At 49.4% G+C, this 27,670-nt stretch overlaps 3 protein-coding genes across 4 annotated transcripts; 2 read left to right on the top strand and 1 right to left on the bottom strand.

Annotated features, from left to right (window-relative positions):
- Positions 1–331: 331 nt before the first annotated feature.
- Positions 332–21,119, top strand: POLR1B (RNA polymerase I subunit B). The gene is made up of 15 exons (XM_069799849.1): positions 332–512; positions 603–770; positions 2,770–2,916; positions 3,911–4,043; positions 5,081–5,217; positions 7,122–7,345; positions 9,129–9,300; positions 10,956–11,127; positions 11,939–12,220; positions 12,824–12,957; positions 13,393–13,563; positions 14,195–14,351; positions 15,663–15,859; positions 16,797–17,050; positions 19,263–21,119. Exons 1-15 carry the CDS (start codon positions 375–377, stop codon positions 20,143–20,145), a joined length of 3,369 nt encoding a protein of 1,122 aa, XP_069655950.1. The 5' UTR covers positions 332–374; the 3' UTR covers positions 20,146–21,119.
- Positions 18,433–21,438, bottom strand: PEX39 (peroxisomal biogenesis factor 39). The gene is made up of 2 exons (XM_069799853.1): positions 21,205–21,438; positions 18,433–20,470 (listed from the first exon to the last, which is right to left on the bottom strand). The coding sequence occupies exons 1-2, from the start codon at positions 21,399–21,401 to the stop codon at positions 20,392–20,394; spliced, it is 276 nt and encodes a 91-aa protein (XP_069655954.1). The 5' UTR covers positions 21,402–21,438; the 3' UTR covers positions 18,433–20,391.
- A 124-nt stretch (positions 21,439–21,562) lies between these two features.
- Positions 21,563–27,608, top strand: CNPY3 (canopy FGF signaling regulator 3). 2 transcript variants are annotated; one of them, XM_069799852.1, is made up of 7 exons: positions 21,563–21,685; positions 21,863–22,174; positions 25,631–25,754; positions 26,059–26,155; positions 26,579–26,701; positions 26,876–26,993; positions 27,116–27,600. In XM_069799852.1, exons 1-7 carry the CDS (start codon positions 21,643–21,645, stop codon positions 27,325–27,327), a joined length of 1,029 nt encoding a protein of 342 aa, XP_069655953.1. In that variant the 5' UTR covers positions 21,563–21,642; the 3' UTR covers positions 27,328–27,600. The 2 variants fall into 2 exon arrangements, with proteins under 2 accessions (XP_069655953.1, XP_069655952.1); XM_069799851.1 differs by lacking the exons at positions 21,563–21,685; positions 21,863–22,174 and adding an exon at positions 23,423–23,750 and having other exon boundaries at positions 27,116–27,608.
- The last annotated feature ends 62 nt before the right edge of the window (positions 27,609–27,670 follow it).

Here is a 27,670-nt window from a genome sequence, read left to right as displayed (position 1 = left end):
CCTGTGGTGAGCTTTGCCCCCCTCCTCCCCTTGCCATGTGGGACCCCAGGAGCCAGCCCCACGGTGGAGGTTTCCTCACCTCAGGGTGACAAATGCGAGACGGCAGCGTGGCATGAGGGGGGTGCACGACGGGACACGGGTGGGGGTGGCTGTGGGGCACTGGGTGAGGGGTGGGACGCGGCTGTGAGGAGGCAGAGATGGGGGGGCGGGGAACGACGACATGGCCGGGGCTGGCTGTGGGGAGCTGCTCCCTGAGGCGAGGAAGCGGCGGCAGTGCGCAGGCGCGCTGCCCGCAGGCGGGAGGGGGGAGCCGCCGCCTCCGCCCGTTTACCCGTGAGGCGGCGCGAGGCGTTGGCGGCGGCGTGGAGACCGGCATGGCGGGGGCCGGTGGGGATCCTCACAGGCTGCGGCCGCGGCCTCCGGGACGTAGCGGGGCTCGTCGGGACCTGCCCGGTGCCCACATCGAGTCTTTCAACTACGCCGTCAGCGAGGGGGTCTACCGCGCCGTGCAGGTTTGGGGGGTGAATGCTGGGAGGGGGGGGGGGCGCGGGGCCGGGCCCTCCCGGTGGGCTCCCGCCGCCCTTCATCCGGTACCGTTGCAGGATCTGTCCCCGCTGGAGTTCGCGCTGAAGGACAGCCGGGTGTTGCTGGTGGTGGCGGGGGTGTCCATCTCTCCCCCCGCCGTGCCGGTAGGGACGGTCTGTCAGGAGAGGAGAGTGTTCCCCGCCGAGTGTCGCGGCCTCCGCAGCACCTACCGCGGCAGGATCACCGTAAGTGGCCGGTTGCTGACGGGGTGGGGGGGGGGCGGGCCCTCCCCGCCCCCCACGCGTGTCCTCCCCGCCCCAGCCGCTCCCGTGGGGAGCAGAGGCAGCCTGACTGCTTCACGCGTTTCTGCGTGCTTTAGTTCAAGACCGCTTCCCAATTTCACCTGCGTGGGGTTGGGGAGGTGGGATTTCCAGGAGCTCTGTCCCGCGTGGAGTCTCGGGTGTTGGAGAAGTAGGAGCTTGCTGCGCAAGCTTCCCTTCAAACCCAGCTTGAAACAGGCCCCATCTCTGCTACCCTTCTTTTCCACGGGACCCTAGCTGTGTTCTTTACTCTGCTGTCACATTTGCCTTGCGGAAGGAGACCGTGTCATCCCAGAGAGCGTGACAATCCAAATCTTATTTCTGCCGGAATCCAGGTTTCAAAAGCAGCGTTGCTCCCGTATGCAAGTCCAGAGTTACAAATCCCTCTTGTTCACATCACGTGTTGATTGTTTCTCTGAATTGCTCCAAAATTTGCCTGGAGAAGAAGCAACATCCCCAGCAAATATTTTCCTTTGCACCGTGAAAGGATTGCACTGCCATTGCTGTTTTCTATTAAAATTGTGTAATTGCATCTGAGCTGTTCACGTGCATGAGGCACCCGGTGCAAGGGAATGCTTGCTTGCATTTTCAGCTTTTTTTTTTTTCTCCAAAGCATTGCAACTAACAGTGATAAAAGCGACTGTAAGTGCAGTACCTTACCTGAACATGAAAGTGGGGCAGGTGCAAATTGTTCATGGCTGCTTTCCCAGTGGCTCTTAGATTTTCCTGAGCTAGAGATGCTTTTATTTTTCATACCTGAATTATTTCCCGTCCTTTTTCCAATGTTTGTTTCTTCGATTATTTTTTGAACCCATGTAAATGTTTGGAACAGTTGGAACAAAACGTTTTGCTGTGCCTTGTGTGAGAAGGTATTGCCCTGTGCTAGGACAGGTTGGTTGGTCTCTCCCGCTCCCTGCCCTTGCACAGCAGGAAGCAGCGTGTAATCATTCCCGGTTTTCACCATGCTGCCTTCAACCACACACCCCTCCCTCAGATTATTCCTGCAGTTCTCACTTCACCTAAGTGAGAAATAAGCCCTGATCTGCTGAGCAGCTACTCATAGGGGAGCCACTTTATACCTTTAGCCATAGGTTGAGCTGGAGACCAGAACTGTGCAGAGGTCTCGGTGTAAGGTTGCACCATGGGTTTAGAGGGGCACAGTAATGTTTCCCTTCCCTTCCACAGTAATTCCTAAGACTCAATTTACTCTTTAACCTCTTGCCAGGTGTTGAACCAATGTTTTTGTATTGCAGTGCTGATGTTTCTTTCCTGCATGGCAGCAGCTCTTTTAAAGCCTGTTGTTCTGCATATCAAGTTAGGATTGTTGGCTCCCACAGTGCATTTTATCACCTTGTTTCATACAGTCAAGGGGTACTTCTGGAGACCCACTGCTAGATCTTATTACTATAAATAAAGCATTTTCTTTCACACTTTTCTTTCTTTCTTTTCAGATCACTCATGAACTAGTTAGGTGACGAAGTCTTAGGAAGGGCCTCTGCAGGCTTATATCATGGATGCCCTTTCACTAAGCAGTGTCTGTTTTCTTCTACTTTTTCTTTTAACTATTTGTCAACTTCTGAGGTTTGCTTTCATAACCTGTGGCTGCCTTTTTTATTTAGGCTGCTCTATTGAAGGGCCTGAAAGACAAAGTAGACTGTATCAACTTTGTTCACTCTACTAGCAGCTTCTTTACCTAGTTCTAGACTTGTATGATTGTTCTTCTGTAAACCCATGTTGACTGTTTTCTGTGGTGTAATCTTTATGCATGTATCTACTAGTTCTCCTTTCTATTATCATCATTACCGTTTTACAGTGATAGCATTTGGTTGAACAGAATGTGATTATATTAAATGTACAGTTAATATAGCAGGAAAGATTAAAAGGGCAACTTAATTTGCTCACTGTTTGCGTTGTGTCGTTTTAGGCTGACATCAGCTGGTCAGTGAATGACATGCCACAAGGGACTATTAAACAGCCCCTGGGGTATATTCCAATCATGGTGAAGTCCAAATTGTGCAACCTCTATAATCTTTCTCCACAAGAGCTCATACAGCACCATGAGGAGGAAGAGGTAACGGGGATTTTGTGGGTCAGGAAAATCTGCATTTTACATGAGCACTATCTCAGGCCAGCTTCTCTTTACAGAACTTGAGCGTTTATATTTTATTTCAAGTTTGACTTGTTATTTTCTCTGAATGTACCCTAATTATGGTGGTTCCGTATGGCATCTTGAAAAATTTGCAGTCACAACTGTCTTTGAATACAGGGACCTGTTTGGTGGTGCTACCTACAGTTCCACTATACGACTTCTCAACTGCTAACCGGCAGCTGAGGTTATGTAGCTGTGAGTAGGCCTCTGTGGAGACAAAGATTTGGAGAACAGGCATTGAAAGACACGTTTTCATTCTTGGTTGTCTTCTGGAGCTTTTCCTCATCTCCCCAGTAGCGTGTCAGCTGTGGGGAATTGAATACAGAATTATTTACTGCTGTATTTTTTGCTCACAAAAAGAGTGAGCAAACTATGAAAGAAAATTTACAGTGGCGTACTATTACTGCCCCACTGGTATGCCTCTTGTAGCTTCATTCATAGTATTACTTGCTACTGAAATGTTTTTTTGTCTAATGGCATGCTGTTAGGGGAGCTATAAATTTATCAGTGTTAAGCTTGCATGTGACCAGAAAGCAATTTTCTGCACTGAAGATCCCTCTGGTTTATAAACTCAGAATGAGAACTTCGGAGCATTTATTAAAAAAAATAGTTAATGTCAGCTCTTCAAAGCTGTTTAGTTGACCACACAGGTTTTTGGGTTTTTTTTTCTTTCTTCCTTTAAATTGTGGAACATGCATCCCTTTCCTTGCACTGTATGCTACATTTAGACTTAATAGTCAATGGCAAGGAGAGCAGCCTTTCCAAATGCAGTGCTGAAACATGTGTCTTACTATGTGCTTCATAGTTGAAACATTAAATGTTTGTTAGCATATAATACAGGCGCTTTTATCTTTTACTTAAAATGTTGGGTTATGAATTTCTAAGCACATTAAAATTATTTTTCTTCTTCTGCCAGGAAATGGGAGGCTACTTTATAATTAATGGCTTAGAAAAAGTCATTAGGATGCTGATTATGCCCAGGCGAAATTTCCCTCTTGCAATGACAAGACACAAATGGAAAAACAGAGGCCCTGGTTTCACAGAGTATGGTAAGCTGAACAGTTTCCTGCAGCATCCTGCTAGTAACTACTTTGAGGACAGAGTGACCATCTGTAGCTGACTTTTGGTAGTTTGTTTTGGTGTAGCTCTTGTAAAAAATATAAACGTTATACTACATATAAAAATAAAGGGTCAACACCACCATGAGGATATAAGCCTGAGGCAGGTGCTAGCCTTGTGGGAGCTGTCTGAGCCGCCCATGTTGAGTGAAGCAATTGTATTCTAGGCCTTGGCAGTACGTGTAACCTTTTGTTATGTGGAAGGTGTAATTAAAACCCTACCTTCAGTAGAGGTCAGCGTAAACTGCTGAACTTGTTTAATTTAATTTGTTTATCCATACTTTGAGATGGCAGATTTAATTTACATGAAGCAGATTAACTAGATTCTTGGCTATCCCATACTTTTGTCATGTATACTCAGTAAAATGAGTTTACAATTTAATTAAACCAGAAAAGTTGCAGTTTTAAACTCAGGTGTTACCAGCTGCTGATTTGACTGGACCATGGCGCTTGAGCATCCACTGTAATTCCACATTAGTTAATTTTGAGGCAGTGCCTGTTTAAACAGTCCCATTTGTTTTATTTTTCATTGTCCTGCAGTGGATAGCATGGGACAGGACAGGAAACTGCTGCAGCGGTACCACCCGAACACAGAGATGTGAAAACTTGACCCAGAGTGCAATTAGGAAGAGTATTTGTGTGTTGCTGTATCTTACAGCCTAAGGTTACAGACAGAATAGTTGAGGCTTTGGGCTTTCCTTTTCTTAAAATCTGTACACATCTTCCGAGCCTCTCAGCAAGTGTGTTGGCTGTCCCGAGACATTTGTCCACTAAGAAGTGAATTGAGCTGGTGTATTTATTTGAAATGGGAGACTGATGCTGGAACTAGAGATCTGCCTCATGTTCTCAGCGAGGAAGTACCGGTTTCTCTCATGAATTGTCTCATACCTGCTCGAACATGTCACAGCAATGCAGCCAGTTGGTTTTGTACAGCTCATGTTGGTCTTTGCTTGTGTTAATTTTTGCAGGAGTAGTGATGCACTGTGTTAAGGATGAACACACTGCAATAAATATGAACCTTCACTACTTGGAAAATGGTTGTGTCATGGTGAATTTCATTTTCCAGAAAGAGTTGTTCTTCCTTCCTTTGGGATTTGCTCTGAAGGTAAACAACTAATGCTCGTGCTGAATAAATACAGAAGTTTTGCTAAGCATTTTTATTCAAGTAGTGAGAAGAAGCTAATTCTGTATTAAGTATTTTCAGTCATCCTTCCTATGCTGGCTGAAGAACTATAGTCCAAACAGAGCCTCTGCATGTAATGTAACACTTGGCTGCAGCAGAGGAAGTGTGTGCAGGGTCAAGAGAGAAGGGAAGAGTTATGCAAGGATTTCATGGCTTTTTGCTCATGAATGCTCTGGATGAATAGCTCTTGGAAGGTGTAAGAATTTGCCACCTAATGTGAAAGATCTCAGGAATCTTTTTTAAAACAGAATGACAGCTGAGTGTTCAGTGAGTGAAGAACATTAATCATTAAAGTCCAGTTGTCCCATCTAAAAGTAAATCAGTGAACTGGCTTTTTTAAGGAGAAAAATAAAATGCTGTTTCTGGTTGCAACTGGAAGCAGTGAAGATCTGGAAGGATCTACCTGAGCACGTTTGATGGATGTAAACTGTTCTTTGGACAGCAGGCAAAAGTTTTACTAGACCCAAGGCTTTTTTTAAATTCTCTAAGAGCTTGCTTTCTCTAGTAGCAGAGCCAGAGTACTTCAGCCACATATTTTACCTACAGCAGCTAAGTGTTGGAGCAAATCAGAGGCCTGTGGCACTGCATGATGGAAGCATCATGTAAATCGGCCTCAGTGAATTTGTGTCTTCTTTCAACCTGCTATATTCACATTGTTGTTGCACAATACATTTCACTTTTTCTTCAGTCCTTTTCTTCAACTTTTGTTTCAACAAAAGTAGTTACCAGAAGTAGTGGATTACCTGTTGTTTTAATATGCAAAGAAATTGTACTGACTTTGACTTTCTGGTAGCTCGTGAGATCTCAGGATAAGCATCTCTGTGTTGTCTGAAGTTTGAATTCTTCCATAACTAGTCACTGTGGGTTTGCACACACACCCCTGCATCAGTCAAGCTCAGTTCTGTACTGGTTTCCTGTGGTCCGTCCAGGTCGGCCCCACTGTGACAGACTGCTGCTACTGTGGCCCCACTCCACTTCTCTTCTGGCTGTTAATTGTAGTTTCTTGTGTGTAGCCATCCCAGTGCTCTCCCATGTTGGACAAGAGGCAGCATGTGCTGGACAAGAGGCAGCAGGTGCTCTGGCTGCTTCCGAATTGTATATATCGTGATAACCAAGCAGCAGAACTGAGCTTATATTGCCCCCTTTCATAAAGAAATCTGCCTTAGTGTCTGTTTTTATGCAGCCTTCAATTTTTCCTGAACTTTTTGAAGCCTACTTAAATGTGATGAACAAATAGTTTACTTAAAGATGAGGCACATTTGTCAGTAAATATGGAAGTCATTGGTGCACAACATACTTGCTTAACCCTGATGTAAAGAAGTGACTAGGAAACCATTATAACACCAAGAGCTAAGAATGTTGGATTTAAGTATGAGCTTTAGTATATGAAGTGCTGAAACTAAAGTGAATTCCTTCTCATAGCCTTCATCAAAAAGCTAAATTGCCTTTTGGTTTGCATGAGAATAAGTAGCAGCTTGAGCCAATGGTGAATTAAATTCATGTTTCTACGTGAGCTCATTCTGTAAAGATATTAGTAAATCTTACCTAAACAAGAGAAGCCTGTTAATCTAGAGGGTGCAAGTTTGGGTTTTCCCAAGGGTCTCATTGGATTGGGAGTACTTGTGGTCATCATCAGGGTATGAATATCTCCTGCATTACTCTCTAAGCACCTCAACCCCACCGTATTTTTCAGTTTGCATGGTGGAGGGGTATTTTCAGAGGACTGAAAACTTCTATCAGTGGGGTGCCCTAGTTCTTTTGCTGTATTTTATGGACAGATGTTGCTATGACTTCTTTTTCTGATCTGATACGCTTCTGTCTTTCAGGCATTAGTTAATTTCCCAGACTACCAGATTTTTGAAGAGTTGATCAAAGAAAAGGAAGGTGACACCTTTTATGTGAACTGCATTACTGAGATGATGAGAATGGTAGCAGATGCAGGCTGTTTTACACAGCAAAACGTCCTCGAATACCTGGGAAAGAGCTTCAGAGTAAAACTTAACCTTCCTGAGTGGTACAGCAATGAACAGGCTGCAGATTTCATTTTGGAGTATGTATGTATGCATGCAAGAGTGTGTGATTCAGTGTAATTGTATTGCAATTATAGGCAGATCTAAGAGTACTCTGCCATATCACATCACGCTTTGTTATGATTTTCACATGCATTTATAAAATGATAGCCAGTGGCCAGTTTTGGGGGCGACTCCAGGATATTATGATAATCTGTATTTGTGGTGTTCAGAAATATGTATTTTAATGGATTGACACACGTATCCCCAAAATGGTTTCAGGAGAGGGTATCGGTTGTTACTTAGCTGTGATTTTCTGATGTATTTGGTGAAAAACATAAATATTAAAGATTAAGGCAGAGAAGGTTAAAGCTAGGTCTGTGGCTGCTTGAGGCTCTATTTGTTGAACAGAAATACTGCAATTTGTGGCACTTTATCAGTTTCTCACAGTTGTTGGCAACTATGATGAAAATTACATTTATCTTTTAAAATGGTAGAAATTAGATGCTTTAAAACTTTGCTTCTTCCGTGGAATAAGTTAGGAAGGAATGGAAGAGCTGGCTTTGAGACTGTCAGTGTGACAGGCGTTCAACTAAATAATTTCTTTTTCTTTTTTTTTTTTTGTAAAGTATGTGTTTGCTCTTTGAGGGTTTTTTTAGCACATGAAAAGGATCATTTGGGATGCCCAAGTCCTTGCGTACTTGTAAATAGGGGGTGGTCGGATGGCTGGAAACACAAAGGCAGCCTGCAGGTGCCTCAGAGGTGCACTTAAAAGTCCGTAGACCAGCTGGAAGCACAGAACTTTGTACTGAGAAATGTGAGAGGATAATTTCAAGCAGGTTGGAATTATTCTGATTTTCTTATTTGTAAATATTCTGGTGGGCAATTTCTTTGGGTTTTCTTTTTTCCCTCTGATATGTTCTGTACACCTTATTTGCCTCAGCTGAGGAGATAGAAGAGGAGGAATAGTGAAAACATTAATTGGGATGTACCCTGTATGTAAGAGTGCTGGAACTGTAACTTATCTGGACAGAACCTGACTTCGGAATTTTGTCTTGCTTTGCAGTGAAGTTGTGAAAGCTTCAGTATAGGGCAATGTAGAGCAGAAGTGAAAAGCTGAAAAAAAAATCCTTGAGTGCTGGTAGAAGATTATTGCACTCTTGTCTTGGAGAGCAAATGATCTCAAGTGTCTTGGGAAGCAGTCAAACAGCTTTAGTGGGAATTCGGTGGGGCTTTCCTTTTTGCTTGTGATAGAGTGTTGTTCAGCCCACCGTTTTCCACGCATGGGTTGATAGTGCAGATTTGGACTTTCTCTGGCAAGTCACTGATAGTGTTAACAGAAGTATTTTGTGGTTTGCTACTAGTTTCCAGCTCAGATTTGGGGTGGGGTGCATGTGTGTGGATATGTGTGTGTCTATGTGATTGGTGTCATAGTTACCGTAAAGTTAACACACAGACCTCATCTGTTGACTGGTCCTGACTCAAATATCTGTTTACATAAACTGTATACTTAAAAGGACATCTAACATGGGAGTGTGTAAAATCAGTCTTTCACAAGGTTCACCTTCATCTAATCAACCAGGTATATCCTTAACAAAACTAGCCCCTTAAAAAGACAAGTTGTTAATTTTTCGCTCAATCTCTGGGGGGTGTTTATTATTATTTCTTGGAATTTTCCTATAATACTAAGGGCAATTGCAAAAGCTTGTGCCTTGTTAGGCTTTTTAGCCAAAAAAATTGATTTGTGATTATTTAGGGGAAACTTGAAGAACAGCTAGCAAGAAGAGATGGTGTTAGTTGTCTTCCTTCTTTCTCTTCCTCCAGCAAGTGTATCTGCATACACCTGACAAACAGAACTGAAAAGTTTTACCTACTCTGTATGATGACCCGCAAGCTGTACTCTTTTGCCAAAGGGGAGTGCATGGAGGATAATCCAGACAGTCTGATGAATCAAGAAGTGCTTACCCCAGGACAGCTTTTCCTTATGTTCTTAAAGGTAAGGTCTTAAAGGGTTTAAGCCTGTGAATGTAATGGTCATCCAGCCCAGACCCCACACTGACCATGGGGGCAGGAGAAGTGCAGGAGCCAGGCTGAAGAGCGAGGAGCCTGGATATGTTATGAAAGCCGAGAGCACACTTCTGGATGTAGCATAACCAGGCAGTGTAGTCAAGGAAGGCTTGGCTGTCTCAGTGTACGGTACTAAATATGCTGAAGAAAAGCCTGTACAAAACCTGGAATAAAGAGCTTTGTAGCCTTGTAGCAAATGAATGTGCCCCATTCAGTGTGGGAGTCTGAGAACAGAGGAATACCGATCCTTCCGGTGTTTGAAGAGGCGTTTGAAACAGCATATTTCTGTTGTAGCAATTGATATGGGAGTGGTAGAGATCTGTCTTGTTGTGGCGTTGCTGCTGTTTCACATGGAAAATGTGCAAGAAATAACTGCCCCCCGCCCCATCTTCCAAAAGTGATGATTCGTGATGTTGTCATTGCTCTCCTGTCTTTAAATTCCTTTACAGATCAAGCAGTTGATAGCATGCTTCTGAATTACATCACCAGTAATAAATTAACTGTGTAAAAATGCAGTTTCCTAATCTATTCCAATTCAATATGAATTCAGTTTATTTCTAGGAATTCCTCATTTTTAGGATGCTGGGAGGAAAATATTCCTGTTCAGAAGCTTGACTTTTCCATGAAAATCATTGTGCAGTAGTAGTTCCCATCCTCAAGTAAAGATATTTCCCCGAGTTATGAGATAACTTTTTTTTTTAACCTTTTTTTTCCATTTTAGCCAAAATTTTCTTTAACATTGCTTTGTTGAAAGACTACTAAAACCTCTCTACTACTTGGGTGGTTTCAGTGAGTTTAGAAATAAAATAAAATGTGAGTTCTGTGAAGCATTTTAGTGCTATATGGAACTGCCACCAGGAACCAGAAGAGGTTGCTTTCCTGCCTGGCCCTGTCAGATCAGCAGGGGAGTGAGTTAACAGCCCCTTTTTTGAATGCAAAGATGCTAAATAGACTAGAGCATACAGTAAACGCAGTGTGGCTGCATACAGTGGATTTTTACTAAGAGTTCAAAGCGTTGTTGGGTATCTTATGTCCTTTTCCCTGTTTTTATGTAGTATCTAAGATCACAGCACTGATAAAATTATGGTTAAAATTAAAATCCAGTCCACTATCTCAGATTGTCTCAGCAACATTTAAATACTGTGTGTCCGTGGCCTTGAAGTTTTGGTATCTAAACTTACTTCGTAATGTCGTTTTACTTTGTCACTGTATTTAGCAGGCTAATCAGTGGAGTTATTCTTGTGGTCAGGTTATAGGTACAGTTTCTGCTTTGGGTTTTGTTTGTGCTTTATGAAATTCTGTTACTGTATTTTGTTTGCCAGACTTGCCACTGGTCTGGGTGGAAGTGATTACCAAGGTGCGGATGGGTATTTTCCTTGCAGGTCTGTGTTGGCGTGATACCATCAGCGTTTTGATAAAATGAAGTCCGTGTGGGAAATATGGCTGGAAAATTGTCAGTTCACTAAAAGTTGTCCATCCTGCTGATTTCAGAGGATTTCTGTAGCACATGCAACTGATGCAAAGTTCTAATTTGAGCCTTTATTTTCCTGTTTTAAATTTAAATTTCTCGCTTTTAAACCGTAGGAGAGGCTTGAAAGCTGGTTGCAATCTGTTAAGTTCGTTTTGGAGAAAAGAACAGAAAAGGCAGGTATCAGCATAAATGAAGACAGCTTGGTGAAGGCATTCAGCCTGGCAACAGACCTTACCAAGCCATTTGAATATCTTCTTGCAACTGGTAACCTGCGATCTAAAACTGGTAAGCCTTCAGGCTTAAGAAGCCTTTTATTTTTTCCTGCTAAACAGAATGAGAAGCAACTTAAAACTGACCTCTTAACTGAAAACAATTGCTTGTGTGCAGATGTTGTACACTGTAACTGAATTAATGAAAGTGGTTTGAGGAAGGGGATGGTTGAGGAAAAAGGCAAGATTTCTCCTCAAGCATAGACTTTATGCGTGATATAAAACAGGTTAATTATTAAAGCAAAGCCTCTACCCAGATAAATAGTTGAAACTAAATTTAACATTGTCCAAAACAGCAACCGTGTTTTGATTTGTTTTCCCAAAGGTTATTTCTTCTTGGAACATGTAATGTAAGACAGAGAGGGGGCATTTGTTTATCAGGACTGCCCCATTGGTCATGTGAGCTTAAATGGAGAGAAACTGCTTCACTAATGTATATTTCAGATTTACCTGGTGCTTCCCTGAAGTGTCTAGTGTTATGATGTTGTAATGGAATGCCCACTAGAAAATGAAATGAGATTAGAAGGCCCCAGAATTTCAGTAAAAAGTACCAGCTGCAAATCCCCAAGTCACTTCACTGGACTTTTATGTGTTTCTAAAAGGAGCTGGGTTTTAAGCAATAGCTTGGAATTTAAAGTCTCTAGGCCTCTTACAGTTCACTGACTTGCTTGTGCACAGGCAACAGCACATGTGCCTTCTGTTGTTGGGATCCTGTGTGAGCATCTTTAGGGCTTGTCAGTGAAAAATAAGAAACTGCCTTGTAACATCATACTTTATTTGTTGAAGCTGGATGATGTCCTGACATAAATCTCAATTTTGTTCCCAAGGCCTGGGCATGTTACAGGACAGCGGTCTGTGTGTGGTGGGAGACAAGCTGAATTTCATTCGCTACCTTTCCCACTTCCGCTGCATACATAGAGGGGCAGCATTTTCCCAGATGAGAACTACAACTGTCCGCAAGCTGCTGCCCGAATCCTGGGGGTTCCTGTGCCCTGTGGACACCCCAGATGGAGAACCCTGCGGTCTGATGAACCACATGACAGCTGTGTGTGAAATAGTGACGGAGATGGTGCCTGTGACAGACATTCCACCTTTGTTGTGTTCCCTAGGTATGTTTTATTGGCTTGATCATTTAATGAAGCAGTCTTCCTTTTTACCTTTCTGCTCTGCAAACCCATATCTGGGAAAGGTTCTCCAGATACCATCACTGTACACTGTTAACTTGAGAAGGTGAAATCAAGTTAAACCTGTACTACTGTGCTTCTGCTTAGTGGTAAGTAGCACGTTGCTTATACAGGCATGTCAGCGTTTTGGAGAGTGTGAAGTTCAATGTAAATGTCTCTTAGGTGTGTGCTGTAGAGTGAAGAAGTTCACTTAAGCAAAAGGGATTGCACAGTACAAGCTCTAAGAAATTGGACCAAGCGGTGACTTTCTTATCCTGCTGGTGACTTGAATTAAACTGCAGCTGACTTGTGATTACCACGATAACGGGGATCCTTATTTCAATCAGAAAAAAGGGGGAGAGGAATGGCATTCTTAGTTGTGCATGTTTTAAATTTTCCATTAAGTAATCTACAGCTTTGCGCTGTAGGTCTGAATTTTCTGATGTCTCGGAAAAGTTTTTGGTGTGGATTGAGGCTTCCTGCAGAAACAACTTCTGTGTTTTGTTTGCTTTTTTGACTGTTCCTTCTACCAACCCCCTCTTCTCACAGGTGTCACCCCCATTGATGCGACTCCAAGCAAGCCTTACGCAGAGTGTTACAGAGTTGTGTTGGACGGCTCTGTGGTAGGCTGGGTAGAGCGGGAGCTGGCTCCTGAGATTGCAGAAACCCTCCGCCGTTTCAAGGTTGTCTTGTTTAAAATGTTCCTTAGCTACATATCCTCAATATGCGGTGGTAAAAAAAATAGGCACGTTTGGAACTTTTTTTAAACTTCCATTTATTTATTTTTTTTTAAATCTGACCCAGTAAGTTACCTTTGGCTGTATGTTTGTATTGGAGTGGGCTTTTCTGTTCTTCTTGTTTATATCCATATGTTTGGTCTGTTGGTTTATGAAGTTGTTATTTTTAGAAGTACTTCTTTTCTTGAAAAAGGTAAGATAGACATACTTTGTCCTTTTGGTGGAGATTTTTCTAGAAGTATTTTTAAAATCTTTTCTCCACCATTTTATATTAGTAACTACACCTGTGGTTGGCATTTTCATTGTGTAGCCTGTTGGATGCAGCTTAACTAAACCACTGTTGGTTTGTGTTTCTAAGTTGGCATTTCTTTGCACAAACAGATAACGCAAGAGAAGAGATTTCCTGCACGGGCAGAAGTGGTCCTTATCCCAATGACGGGAAAACCCAGTCTTTATCCTGGGTTGTTCATTTTTACTACCCCTTGCCGGATGGTGCGGCCTGTCAGAAACCTGTTCTATGGAAGGAATGAATGGATTGGTACTCTGGAACAGGTGGGGTTTTCATATTTCCTTTATAAAGCGCTGACTATTGCAGAGGTACCTGGCATCAGAAACAATGTTTTGGACAATATTTGTGAAAGGAGCTGAGGATGGGACACAGGGAGCTTGTGTTGAAGAGCTAGAATAGGTGGCAAAAGGGTTTTCTCACATCCTGCTAATTGGTTTCTGGTAAATGTCTTAGATGGACTGTAGGGATCTTTTTGAGATACTGAACTCTGCTCTCAGTGTTAACTTAGTGAAGCTTCTGAAACAAAGGATTGCTGTCGTGTGTGTACTATCTCATCTTGTGTTACATCATGTTCTCCAAATTGCCCATGGGCAGCCAAGCAGTGGATTGCCGGGGAACTTGCCTATTTGGAACTACTAAAATGGGACACAGCAATGAGCACGTGTTACTGGAGTTTTTTATTTCCAGACTTGCTTTCCTTGCAGTTGGTCTGTGATTCTGATAGGTAGTTTAACAACTGTCTGATGTTTTTCTTGCCTGTTAATACACTAAGGTGCAGACAACAACCACAGCTAAAACTGAAATGGATAAAAAGACATCGGAGGCAGCTTTGTTTTGCTTCCTTCCCTTTAAAAGAAGGAAGCAAATGAGTGTTGTCCGATTTGATGCTTGCAGATCTTCATGAACGTGGCCTCACTGGAGTCTGAGGTGGTGCCTGGAATGACCACTCACCAGGAGCTCTTCCCTCACAGCATTCTGAGCGTGGTGGCCAACCTCATCCCCTTCTCTGACCACAACCAAAGTCCACGGAACATGTACCAGTGCCAGATGGGTAAGTGCTGTAGTACCTAATGCTGCAAGTCCCTGGGCAAAGGGGCGGGGGGGGGGCGGAATCTCTTGCATGTCTATTCCAGTGTGTCTTCCTGCATTCCCAAATAAGAGCTCTTCCCAGTCATTGTTTCAACATTGAGGTTGATTAACAGCCAGTTTTTTCATGGCAAAATAAATGAAGTCAAGCTTGTCATCCTCGCTGCCTTCCAGTGGGCAATTCTAGGTTGTTGCACTCACGTTGCCTTCCTTAAGCCTTTAGTAAGTTTTATTTAGGTGGTTTTTTTCCTTCATTTGATGTTGTTGGTCATATAGACAAGTGAAGGGCACTGCACCAGCTGTTTGGTGGTGTTAGTGTGTGACAACTGTGCTGCCAACAGTGCTCTCATCCCCACAACCGACAGGTTAACCTACTTCTGACTGCCAGCTACAGTAGATGCTCTGCAGTAGTTAGTGTGAGGTTTCCTTGCCACCTGTTTTCAGTGAGTGACTGCTGTCTTGACACTGCAGCTGTTGAGAGGACACTTGCTAGGCATCTGTTGCAAAAGAGTAATACAGCACTGTGGCAACAGGGTGGGGTTTTTTTCTGACAGCTATTTGACAAAGATTTAAATTTATTTATTAGGTTGTGTGAAAGAAGTTGATATAGGGTATGTAGTGGGGTTTCAGTCAGCTTAGGTGCAAGTGATGTGCAAGAAGCTTATTTAAAAAAAAAAGGCAGGCTAAGAGAAAGTGTGTGGGTAGGGACTTCAAGAGAGCAGGTCTCGTTACCTTGATAGCATTGCTAGCGTATTACATTTCTGACAATATTATCAGAAAGATGTCCTTAAAACGCTACCAGTTTTTCATACTTTTCTGAAAGTACCAATGTGATTATGTTCAAGACTTGTTTTCCTTGCCAATATATTTATACTGCAGAAGCAAATGCTTTTTGGCCTGGAAATATGTAAGGTGTGCCTCACTATGGGAAACTGGGGAGAGGAAAACAAAAAAAACCAAAAAACAACACAACAAAAAAACCCAAACAAAACAAAACACCGCAGCAACCTTATTGGAGATTTTTAAATTACAGAAAAGACAGAAAATTACAAATAGTCCTTATGAAATACTATGAAAGGAGTTGAGTTTTGTGGTTCATAGAAACTTTTATAGCTGTACTTGGGGCAACTATTAAATGCCAAGGGTTTTAAGACTGATAATCCCTCTAAATTGGAAGTATTTCCAGCTTTCTTTGTAACAAGATACATGGAGGATGAAACATAGATTAACTTTGAATTGATCCTGAATAAATCCAACTTGCTTTCTTTCTTTATAGGAAAACAAACCATGGGGTTTCCAGTTTATAACTACAAGGACCGCTCAGATAACAAATTGTACCACCTTCACACTCCTCAGAGCCCTCTGGTGCGGCCCAGCATGTATGACTATTACGGTATGGACAGCTACCCGGTCGGCACCAATTCAGTTGTGGCTGTCATCTCCTACAGCGGCTATGACATGGAAGATGCAATGGTAAGCCACCAAAAGGAGAAATCCTGCTGTCCTGTTGTCCTGGTTTCAGCTGGGATATAGTTAACTGTCTTCCTAGTAGCTGGTACAGTGCTATGTTTTGAGTTCAGTATGTCAAGAATGTTGATAACACTGATGTTTTCAGTTGTTGCTCAGTAGTGTTTAGACTATAGTCAAGGATTTTTCAGCTTCCCATGCCCAGCCAGGGCACCTGACCCAAACTGGCCAACAGTGTATTCCATACCATGTGACGTCCCATCTAGTTTAGGAACTGGGAAGTGGGGGGGCAGGGATTCGCCGCTCGGGGACTGGCTGGGTGTCGGTCGGCGGGTGGTGAGCAATTGCCCTGCGCATCATTTGTACATTTCAATCCTTTTATTACTACTGTTGTCATTTTATTAGTATTATCATTATTAGTTTCTTCTTTTCTGTTCTATTAAATCATTCTTATCTCAACCCAGGAGTTTTACTTCTTTTCCTGATTTTCTCCCCTATCCCACTGGATGGGGGGGGAGTGAGTGAGCGGCTGCGTGGTGCTTAGTTGCTGGCTGGGGTTAAACCACGACACCTGTAAAGGAATTTGACATGGGGGACTGGGAAGAAGGGTGGTCCCTAGCTGAGAAGAGCCCGTTTTCTGCTTCTGCTGATTCACAGGCTCTGTTAGGGCAGATATAGGAGCACAGTGGTTAAGCGTTGTTACCACAGGTAATGTTGGAGGTACTGAGAGTAGAGTGGAGCTCCCTTCTGCAAGGCAGTGGGATTCCAGCATTGAAAATTACTGGCGTTACAGGAGGTTTGGGCTTTTTGGAATGGTGACTTGGTGGGAGGCTTTGTTTAGGAAGGCAGTGTTAAAAAAGGTAAGTATCAGATCGGAATGGAAATGCTTTCTTTGTTGAAGTTATTAGCAAGTCTTTAACAGGCCTTTATTTCTTCTTTTTAGATTGTGAACAAGTCTTCATGGCAGAGAGGGTTTGCCTATGGAAGTGTTATCAAGATGGAGAGCATTGACCTTTCCCTTAAAGCCAGCAGGGGAGGCGATAATTTAGTCTTCGGCATCAGGCCTGGTGATCCGAACATTACGGAGAAGCTGGATGCCGACGGACTGCCTTTTGTTGGCTCTATTCTACAGCCTGGGGACCCCTTCTACAGCTTCATGAACCTCAACACAGGGGAGACCTTCACTGTGTACTATCCGTAAGTACAGCTTGTCCCTCCTGCCTCCACACAGCTGGTGGTGAGCAGTCTGAGAGCATTTGGCCCTCATGAGCTGCAGTATCTTTTCCTCTAAGTGTTCCCTTTTCTCCTCATGCGATAGTGTCCATGTCTTGACAGAGAAAACATGTAGGTGACTCCCAAGCATGTATCACAGCTTTTCTCTAAGCCAGTGTATGCTGCAGAGCCTGACTTATCCCAGGAGGAGGATCGGAGGCCGGTAAAAAAAGCAAGCTTGCAGAAATGTTTTGCTGTCTCCCAAGGACTGTTCCTCTGCCCATCCCCCACAGTCATTTTCTGTAGCTTTTTGTTAATTGACTCGCATAAGGTGTTCTGTCTAAAAAAAGCCAAAGAAATGCCAAACAGAAAACCAAAATAAAGTGCCTGGTTGCAGAGACTTGCCAGAAAACCTTGTAAGCAAAGTTGTTACAGGATTAGGGGTTCAAAGAGCATTTTTATTAACATTGCAGCTTCCAAACTGCTAGAATATTAAAATGTGTCAACTACACCCTTCCCTCCCCCTGGAATATTTCAGGGATAAGTTTTTTGTAAGATTTTTGAACTTCAGTTGAAAGAGAGAAGGCTGCGGAAGCTTTCATTAAAATCCTCTTAATTATTTCAGGAAGGGGAAGCAAAAACATAGACAAAACCTGATAAATTTAAATGCATCCTGCACTCCCAGTTGTCCATACAACTTCAGGCCTTACCTGTGTCTCTCTACAGCACTGATAGAGGGAGGATAATGCTGTGTAGTTATTCACATTGTGAAGGCAACTTAGTTTGAGAAGCACCTGGGTAACACAGTAACTGGCATTACTGGGAAAGCTATTGTTTATCACTCTGTAACAGGTGGTGCCTTAGCTGCACTGGGGAGACTGCCATGGACTTGTAGAATTAGTCATCCTGTTCGTAGAGCAGGGCTAAGAGATTTGGCACGTGGTAGTGGGGATCTGTAAGCTCAACCTTGTCCTTGCACTTGTGGAGCCCTCTTTGGTTCTCCCACCCCACGCTCCTGCTCCCCAGCGCTCTCATCCTAGCCCAGCCTTAGTTCAGGTTCTTTATCCAGAGACCCTCTGTACCATTCAGCTTTTGTTCATTCTTGGTCCAAATCAGATAATTATTTAGGTTCCTACAGAGAGATGAGGTTCCCAGCTCCCAGTGTTGGCTCCTGCCCCCAGTTTGCCCCAGAGACCCAGGGCCCTTAAAGGGAGTTCTCCTTACTGTCCTAACTGCTGCATATGCTGCTAGATCTTACGCGTGGCTTGGAAGAGAGGGATGACAAAGGCTTTGACTTCAAAAGTTTGAACAAGCTTGGAAGAGGCTTATGAAGCACAGTTGGTTTGTTTGGGGTTTTTTTCGGGGGGGGGGGGGGGGGGTGATGGCCTGTACCCTGGTTGCATTTGGACACAGCAAAGTAACAGCTTTGAAACAGAAGCTAAGCTTAGGTACAGACCTTCTGCAAACACTGCGTTTATTAGGACTTCAAAGGAGAAGAAGAAAAGTAACCCTGTCTTAACATGGGACAAGATGTGTTTTATTCCTTAGCTGTCAGCTCCAAAACTAGTGGAGAGTTTGGGCTGAAAGCTCTATAAAAACAGTTAGGCCTGCAGCAGACACCTAGCACGTGGAACATCAGCTGAGGGTTCATCTAGAGAAACAGTACACCCCTGAACAAAGGACTTGTTGGCAAAGCCCTCTCAGCTCATACTGCGCCTTCCCTTTCTGCTCTGAACCTTCCTCTCTGCTTTGCACGGAACCTGGTTCTTTATTTTGGTATCACACCAAGATGGTGTGAATTTATTGGGGGTAGGGAGAAGGACTGCTGCCTTTTCACAAAACAAATGGCACTGGGATGCAGTTTGTTGTATAAAGTGTGATACAGATGAACCAGGTTTAAATGATCTTTATTTTAAATCGTGGGTGGCACATTATCTGAAAGTTGTACCTGTGCTTCTAGTATTAGAAAAAGCAAGTGAATGGCACTTGGCTGATGCCATTGTATTGCTTCCTTGTCCTAATTCTTACGTAGTCTGATTTCCCTCACTACTGAATAGTACTTTTCAAGCATGGTGGTGTTCCCCAGCTGTCCCAAGGCATTTTATGAGACTTAATGAAGTGGTTTGGTTTTTTTCCTAGCTAAAAATCATTAGCACACCTGACACCTTTGCTGTGATTGTTTTTTCCACCTACACAGGAATAAGGAAGTCGGCATTGTAGACAACGTCAGGTTATGCAGTAATGACCGTGGCACTGGGAAATTCAAGAAGGCTTGCATCACTGTGAGGGTTCCCCGAAATCCAACTGTCGGAGACAAATTTGCCAGCCGTCATGGACAGAAAGGTATCCTGAGCCAGCTCTGGCCAGTTGAGGATATGCCGTTCACAGAGGACGGGATGGTTCCAGACATCCTCTTCAACCCTCATGGCTTTCCCTCCCGTATGACCATTGGGATGTTAATCGAGAGCATGGCGGGGAAGTCGGCAGCGCTGCACGGCATCTCCTACGATGCCACTCCCTTCACCTTCACGGAGAAGAATTCTGCTTTGAAATACTTCGGCGAGACTTTAGTGAGCGCAGGTTATAACTACTTTGGGACGGAAAAGATGTACAGTGGCATCAGTGGCCTGGAGCTGGAGGCGGAGATCTTTGTGGGAGTGGTGTACTATCAGCGCCTGCGCCACATGGTCTCAGACAAGTTCCAGGTGAGGACAACGGGGCCCCGAGACGCTGTCACCAACCAGCCCATCAAGGGGAGGAACGTGGAAGGTGGGATTCGCTTCGGCGAGATGGAGCGTGACGCTTTGCTGGCTCATGGCACGTCTTTCTTGCTGCAAGACCGCCTGTTCAACTGCTCCGATGGCTCCATAGCCTATGTCTGCACGAGCTGCGGCAGCATGACGTCGCCTGTGCTGGAGAAACCACCGCACTCCTCCTCCGTGACAAGCAACAGGAGGTACTCCTGCTCCGTCTGCAGCGAAGTGGACGCAATCGAGGTTGTCCCTGTCCCCCATGTCTTCCGTTACTTTGTGGCAGAGCTGGCAGCCATGAACATAAAAACAAAGCTCAACGTGGAGTAGCTCTGTCCTCGGGCACAGCGATGCTGCTGCTGGGAGGGAGGAAGCATGCGTCAGTCCTGCCTTTGCCCCCTGCGGGTTTCAAGCGTTAAGTCAGTTCTCAGGTTCTTCAAACGTTTGCAAGATAAATTTGATGTTTGTACTGAGACGGGGCGGTCGCCAAGCTGTATGGCGAGGAAACACGGCTGTGTTGAAGTTTGTTTACACTTCCTAAAGGATCACTAGCTATTGAGATGTGGCGTATGGAAATCAAGCGGTATCACTGCTCCCTCCGGGCTGCTGGGTTGAGAGCGGTGGGGCTTCTTTATGCTCCGAGCGCTGGCTGCAGCTGTGCAAAGATGAAGAGGTCATAAAACAGCATGAAGCGAATGCTGGGAATGACGGAAAAAAAAGGATATATTTTGTTTTGTGAAGAAAAGTCCTTGCAAAACGCATGCCTTAATGATGGGTACGTGTTAAAGTGATTGGACACGTTTTGTTTTGCCCTATTTCAATACGTATGCCTTGAAACTCATGAAGAAGGCGCAAAGTTCTACCGCACGAAGCCGCAGCCTCGACCCCAACAGACCACGGTGGCCGAGCCAGGCCCGTCCCGGGAGCATTTGGTATCGCTGAGCCCAGAACCTCCCTTGGTTACGGCACCGCAGCGGGATTTGGGGGTTTTTTTGGTGTGTTTGGCTGAAGGAGATAAAAAGAAGAAAGCAGAGGGCTTTCCGGCCTGGCCCTGAGCCTGCATCTCATGCTGTTAAAGCGCAGACACCGTGGGACAGGAGCTGGCCGTGTCCCCGTCGACGTGCGCAAGCCCGGTCCCCCGCAGCCGCTGCCGCCCCCGGTGGGTGCCAGTCCCGTTCCCCCCGGGGCACCGGCCGTGCTCCCGCCTACTCCCACCCCATCCCTTGCCCCCGTCCCGGCCGGGCCGGCGCCCCGGGGCGGCAACCATACGCTTCTTGTTAAAAAAGTTCTTTTGTACGTTTCTACATCACCTGTCTTCAGAGCCGTGCTGGGGACCGGGGGCGGCGGCGGGGAGGTGGCGGGAACCGGGGGGGTGGACGGGGTGCTCACCGGGGCCCGGCGGACCCGGGGCGGTTCTCCCAGGGTTTGGTGGGCGGCGGGAGGCGGGAGGCGGTGGGGCTGTCCCCCGTGGGCGAGGCGCGGGGGTGCCGTAGGCCCGGCGGTTCCTGCCCGTTCTGTATCAGCCGCAGCACCTCGGCGAAGGAAGGGGCGGCGGGCGGCGGCGGCGGGACCGGGCCCGGCTCCATTGCGCGGGATGGGCCGTACCACCGCGGCGGGGGGGGGCGGGAGGTACCATTGTAGGAGAGGGGGAAGGGATGGTACCACTGCTGCTGGAGGCGGGGGGGGGGGAGAGGCGGGCGGTGCCATTGCAGGGGAGTAGCAGTGTCACTGGGGGGGGGGGAGCAAGCCGCCGCGATGCCAGGTGATGGGCGACGCAGCTGGCAGCGACGGTTGGAGGGGGGCTGAGCCCCTCACGCTGTGGCTGCCATGGAGGTGCTGCTGGCTGTCGCTCTGCTCCTGCTCCTGCCCCGTGAGTAGCCCCGGGACGACCAAGAGTAGCCCCGGGATGACCGAGACCGGTGGAGGGTGGAGGCGGGGGTGGGTGCGAAGGCTGAGCATCGCCCAGCCGGTAGCCGTGGAGGCTGGGACATCGTGTCCCTATCCCCTGTCCATGTGTGTCCGTCCATCCCCCCGTGTCCCCTCGCAGCTGGCAGGGCCACCGGACCGCTGCCCACCCTGGCCCCGCCGCTGAGCATGATGGTGGCCGGGCAGCGCCGGCGGCTGGTGGTGTGTGTGGTGAGCGACCTGGCCCCCGGCTCCGGCCACGCCGTCTGGATCTCCGGTGGGAATGGCAGCACCCTGCAGTCCTTCACCTACGGGACCTCCCAGGAGGACGGTGGCACCGTCTGCACCGTCTCCCTCCTCCCTGACGACCCCCCGGCCGAGGGGGATCTCGCCTGCCACATCGGACCCAACACAACCTCCCCGGCCCACAGCTCCAGCCCCATCCGTGTCACGGGTACGGCCCCGCAGCCACCCTTTCTGCCCGTCTTGCTTGCTCCTCACTGTCCCAGCCGTCACCGGGGATGGGGGATGGCGGGGAGCAGGTGCGAGGTCCCCCTTCCCCGGCCGACATCGCTGCCAACGTTGGGGCGTGCAGGAAGGGGTTTGCGGCCGGCCCTGCCACACACCTGGCACCGGGTCGCCGCTGTCGCCTCCCCAGCTGCGCTCTCGTCCCGCAGGCGATGAAGAAGTGGCAGAGCCGTGTCCCGGCAGCACGACTGGTGAGTCTCCGGGTTGTGCCGCGGCGGGAATGTCAGTAGCCGGGGAGGGAACGCAGCTGGGCTCCTAGCAGGGACCCGGTTGGGGCCGTGCGGTGGTTGGGGGGGGTCCTCAAGGCAGTGCAGGGCCGGGGAAGAGGGGATGAAGCTCCATCTCGGTGGGTCAGAGCCAACCTGCTCTCGGGGACAGCACGAGGGTGACATGAGGTATCTCGGGGACACGCGAAGGTGACAAAAGCCCACGACGGGTCCTGGGGAACCTGTTGGGCCTGAAGTCTCGGGGACAATTCCCTGGGCCTACGGCACCGGAGGGGATGTGGTTGCAACGGGGTGCCCCTCGGTTGCAGTGCCGCCAGCCCGCGCCTCGGCAGCCCTGCTCGTGGCCGTCCGCGTGGTGCTGCTGAAAGTCGCGCTCTCCGACGCTCTCCTCACCTCCATCCTCCTGGCCCAGAGCTGAGGGTCCCGGGATGGAGGCCCACCCCTGAGGGGTAAGTCCCCCTTGTTTGGCCCTGGGGGTGTGGAAGGTGCCTGAAAGATTCCAGAGGGTGGAGAGGAGCCCCCCCCCAAAATGCTGGAGGGAGAGACCCTCTGTTCTTTGGGGGGCTGCAAAGGGGGGGGGAACCCTGCGTGGGTGGGGAAGAGAGAAGGGCTCCCATGTTTTTGTGGGTGGCAAGGACCAGGAATTATCTGGGGGGGTAGGAAAGGACCCCAAATTACCTGGGGGAAGGGAAGGGACCCCGGATTACTGGGGGGTAGGGAAGGGACCCTGAATTACCTGGGGAGTAGGGAAGTGACCCCAAATTACCTGAGGGTAGGGAGGGGACCCCGGATTACCGGGGGGTAGGGAAGGGACCCCGGATTACTGGGGGGGTCAGGGCAGGGCCCCAGGTTCGCAGGGGCAGGGAGGGACCCCGGAGGGCTGTGTTGGCGGTAGGAGAAGGGGACCCCGGGAATGGGGGGGGGGGGGGAAGTCGGCGGGGGGTCCCCTCCGTACCGGGGCCATGTGCGCACCGGCCGCCCCCCACGTGGGAACTGAACGGGACGACCCGGAGGCGATTCTACGGCGGCCGAGCGGGACCCTCGAATGGTTGGGATTGGCCGGGCGGGCCACGCGCGCCGCTGGGATTGGTCAGCGCCGCGCGGTTGCTATGGTTACCGGGAGGGCGGGGTGGTGGTCCCGGAAGCGCGGCCCCGGAAGCGGAGCCATGGCGGCGGTGGCGGCGGTAACGCTGCCGCTGCTGGTGCTAACGGCGGCGGCGGCGCTGACGGGAGGCGACGACTCGGACTGGGTACGGCTGCCCAGCAAGTGTGAGGGTAAGCGGGGCCGGAGGGGGGTCCGCCGGAGGGTCGCCGCCCCCTGGCTCCTCGGGCCGGGCCTGGAGTCGGGGCGGGGGGGTGTTACCGGTGAGGAGGCTGCGGCCTGCACCGCGCCCCTACGGGCTGCCCCTCTACCCGTCCCCAAGGCAGGAGCAGAGGGTCCCGCGGTGTGTCCCCGCTGGCGGTTGTCTTCCGTCATCCCCTAGATGAGAGGTTACGGGGTGCCCCGGCAGTCGGTGCTGTTCCCGGTTGGCACTGATCGCCCGGCCCTTCGTAGCTGGGGGTCGGTCGTCTCCGCCGCTCACAGTTCGGTCTCGGTGACGCTTTCCTCCCTGAGCTGCCCCTTGATTCACGAGCAGTCAAAAAGGCTTTGCGGTCAGGTCGTGATGGACCTTTGCCGTCTGTCGTGGTTTCCTCTGTCTTTGCTGTGCAGGGAGGTGCAGAGCTTGGCAGCAAAGAAAAAAGGAAGAAATGAAACTCCGCAGCTCTGCGCAAAGCTTTCCCTGCTGGGGAAGTGACTCTGGAGACGCTGATGGCCGAGCTGTGCCGTGGCACCTGCGTAACCCCTGAGAAGCATCATAGTGAGCACTGACCACGTGCTGCTCCTCTTCCTGCCCAGGCCTGGAACCCACGCCAGCGCGGAGCGATAGCCGCAGGCAGCACCTGGATAACTGGACCCAGCAGTGAGCGCTCATGGGGACACCGCAGCAGGCGTGGTGTGGAGAGGGACGTCCTCGAGGCCCGAGTCCAGAGGGGCTGCAGGAAGGAGTACTTGTCCCACCTGAGAAATGGCTGTGGTCACTTCCAGCCCCTGGTGCCAGCAGAGAAAGGAAAGTGAAGAAGGTGCACACAGGGTGTCTCGGCATGTGCATGGCAGCCCTGGAGAAGCCACCTCACTCTCCTCCTGCCTGTGGCACATCTCTCCACTCGCGTCATCGCCTGGGAGAAGATGGGGTGGCTCGTCGCTGTCAGACCGTTCCTGCTGGGGCTTGGCCCTTCTCCCAAAGCGGAGCTTGAAGAGGAGTTGGCTCCTGGCAAACAGGAGCCTGCAGCACAGGACAAAGCTTTCTCCAGCCTCCTGGGACCCCGGCTTTGGGGGAGGAAGGGTCACACCATGCCTGGCTTCCATTCCTCCGTATTTCCACTTGTAAACCCCCAAAATATTTCTTTTCTGGTCTCTGTTTCTATAGCTCTGTTGGACTTCTTGTTACAGAAGAAATAAAGCTTTTGTTTCCTTTTTTTTTTTTTTTTTTGTTTTATAAAAGAAAACATGCGCTGTTATAGAGCTGTTGGTGCTGTGATCTCTGCTGCAGGCAGTTCCCTGTGCGGTATTGCTGGAGCTGACAGCCCCTCGTGCGGTGACACGTAGCCAGCATCTTGTCCTGCTGTCTGGCCCGCTGAGCCCTGCCGGCTTCTCGGTCCCCAACACAGCTCCCGTGTCCCCAGGGCACTGAGGGAACTGTTACCCGGTGTCACGAGGAGGAGCTGTGGCCCACGCTGGGGCTTGCGTTGTGAAAAGACCCCATCCTCTTCCAGGAGGAAGGGAGCGAGAGGCTTCAGTGGCTGTGAAGCGGAGCTGTTGGGAAACCTGCAGGCAGAACTGCTGCTGTCTGCCATCCCAGCTGTGCTGCAGCAGCTGGCTGCGTAGATGTGCTTACACCGAAGCATTGATTCAGGTGTTCCTGCTTCAAGGGATTTCCAGTGGAATCAGTTGAGCCGTTCCCAGTTATTTCTTTGAATGGCCGAGGCATCTGTTTTCTGCTCGCAGTGGGACTCCTGGTGCTTGTTTCTGCTGCTGTCCCATCCCCAGGTGCTGCGTCACGCTGCCCATCAGAGTGGTGAAACCCCCTAACCCGCCTGTGCTTTCCTTCCCGCAGTGTGCAAGTATGTGGCGGTGGAGCTGAAATCTGCTTTTGAGGAGACCGGCAAGACCAAGGAGGTGATCGACACCAAATACGGCTTCCTGGACGGGAAGGGCTCTGCCGTCAAGTACACGCAGTCGTAAGTCAGAGTGGGACGGGCATTCTCCTGCCATTGTCACTGCCTGTGGTCTGCAAAACCGGGGGCTTTGGGAGCCTGTGAGCAGGCTGCGCCGTGCGCAGCTCCTCCGAAAAGACTAAACTATGCCAGGGCTGATGGGGTGGGGAGGGCAGAGCAGCCGGGGGGGGTGCTCCTTCTGCTTGGGGGGAGCCTGGGAGCCGCAGAGAGGTCCGCCATCGCACTGGCTGGACTGAGGCTCGCTCTCTGCCCTGGCTGTTCTTGGGGGGGCACTGCCGAGCCCAAGTCCTCCCTCCTCTCCATGCAGGGACATCAGGTTAATCGAGGTGACGGAGAACATCTGCAAGCGGCTGTTGGATTACAACCTGCACAAGGAGAGGAGCGGCAGTAACAGATTCGCAAAGGTGAGGGCTGTCCACCAGTCCCAAGCATCCCTCGCCCACCCTGGCGCCAAACCAGGGTTCATTCTTCCCATCCTGTGGATCCCTTGCCAGCGCCCAGAGCGCGAGGCCACGCTGCTCCCCAAGTCAGGTGTGGGGTGATGTCCTTGGGGGGGGGGGGTGTCCTTGCCCTCGCCTGCGTGGAGGGAGCTAGGGGCTGTCTTGCCTGGCCCATGTCTTCCTGGTTTTGGGAGCGGGTTTCCAGAGGGGGGACTCGCTGCCGCTTGAATTCCCTCCCGGTAACGCTGATGCCCCAGGGACCCTGATTTTGGCTGGCTTGCACGTACCTGCGCCCCTGGGCAGGGTCGTGTGGCTGGCGCTGGGAGACGGGGGAGCGGGAGCCCGGCAAGAGGAGTGCCGCTTGACCAGGCAGCACCGCTCCCCCAGGGCATGTCGGAGACGTTCGAGACCCTGCACAACCTGGTGCACAAGGGCGTCAAGGTGGTGATGGACATCCCCTACGAGCTGTGGAACGAGACCTCTGCTGAGGTGGCTGACCTCAAAAAACAGGTACCCGGGCCTGGGGGGAATTGATTCTCGGCAGCCACCGTTGTCCTTGTGGGCCAGAGCACAGGGGGAGACAGGGTCTGCTGGGAACGGGGGTGTCGGCAGGACCTACCACCCCCATCCTGGTCCGTGCCCCGGCGGCGCGTGGCTGGAGCCAGGCTCTCCTCTCTGCGCTAGTGCGACGTGCTGGTGGAGGAGTACGAAGATGTGATCGAGGACTGGTACAGGCACCACCAGGCAGAGGATCTCTCCCAGTTTCTCTGCGCCGACCACGTGTTAAAAGGGAAGGACACAAGTAAGTCCTGGCCGCTGCCAGGGACAGCGCAGGCACGCTGGGGCAGGCGGGGGGAACCCCGTCAGGGTACAGGGGAGCCCCGCTTCTCCCTCAGGGCCCCCTCTCGCCCCTCTCCTCCCTAGGCTGCCTGGCAGAGAAGTGGACTGGCAAGAAGGGTGATTTGGCCAGCGTGGGGGAGAAGCAGAGCAAGAAAAAGAGTGGGAAGAAGAAGAAAAAGGGCCGGAAGGATGAGGACGAGGGAGCTGCCAGCCTCCCGGCTGCAGGGGAGGCCTTGGAGGAGAGCGGGGTCCAGGAGGAGGCTCCACTCCCCCACAGCCCATCTGATGAGCTGTAGGGACGCAGCCCCAGCCCCCGGGGTCTCAGCCCACCGTCTCCCGCGGGTACCAAAGGAAAAGGGACTTTTGCGGCGCGGCGTGAGAGACCGAACGCGGGGAGGCCGGAGACTTGGGGGGGGGGGGATGATCCTGCGAGCGGGGGTAGTGGGTGACACGGAGCCACCGACCCGACGCTGTTGGGGCTCCGGCTACGGGAGGGGCCCTGGGGTCGGCTCCTCGTCCTGCCCGCGTTGCCCGCACCTTGCCCGGACTGTAAATAAAGCCATTTTTTTCCCCAGAACCGCCGCCGCTGCCGGCCCTGCTTCGCCCGCCGGGCCGGACCACGTTCCCGCGGTGGGCGGG

The sequence above is a fragment of the Haliaeetus albicilla genome, chromosome 13, assembly GCF_947461875.1.
Source record: "Haliaeetus albicilla chromosome 13, bHalAlb1.1, whole genome shotgun sequence".
Lineage (NCBI taxonomy): Eukaryota > Metazoa > Chordata > Aves > Accipitriformes > Accipitridae > Haliaeetus > Haliaeetus albicilla.
This window is presented reverse-complemented; position numbering and strand designations above follow the sequence as displayed.

What these genes read in the sequence shown, in the direction of transcription:
- POLR1B (XM_069799849.1), top strand. Translation starts at nt 375, where the DNA reads ATGGCGGGGGCCGGTGGGGATCCTCACAGGCTGCGGCCGCGGCCTCCG. An exon ending in CCTACCGCGGCAGGATCACC is followed by an intron (nt 771 to 2,769) that starts GTAAGTGGCCGG and finishes GTGTCGTTTTAG; the next exon opens with GCTGACATCAGCTGGTCAGT. An exon ending in AAACCCTCCGCCGTTTCAAG is followed by an intron (nt 12,958 to 13,392) that starts GTTGTCTTGTTT and finishes TTGCACAAACAG; the next exon opens with ATAACGCAAGAGAAGAGATT.
- PEX39 (XM_069799853.1), bottom strand. Translation starts at nt 21,401, where the DNA reads ATGGAGCCGGGCCCGGTCCCGCCGCCGCCGCCCGCCGCCCCTTCCTTC. An exon ending in CCCGGGTCCGCCGGGCCCCG is followed by an intron (nt 20,471 to 21,204) that starts GTGAGCACCCCG and finishes ATCTTTGCACAG; the next exon opens with CTGCAGCCAGCGCTCGGAGC.
- CNPY3 (XM_069799852.1), top strand. Translation starts at nt 21,643, where the DNA reads ATGGAGGTGCTGCTGGCTGTCGCTCTGCTCCTGCTCCTGCCCC. An exon ending in CAGCCCCATCCGTGTCACGG is followed by an intron (nt 22,175 to 25,630) that starts GTACGGCCCCGC and finishes TCCTTCCCGCAG; the next exon opens with TGTGCAAGTATGTGGCGGTG. An exon ending in TGGCTGACCTCAAAAAACAG is followed by an intron (nt 26,702 to 26,875) that starts GTACCCGGGCCT and finishes TCTCTGCGCTAG; the next exon opens with TGCGACGTGCTGGTGGAGGA.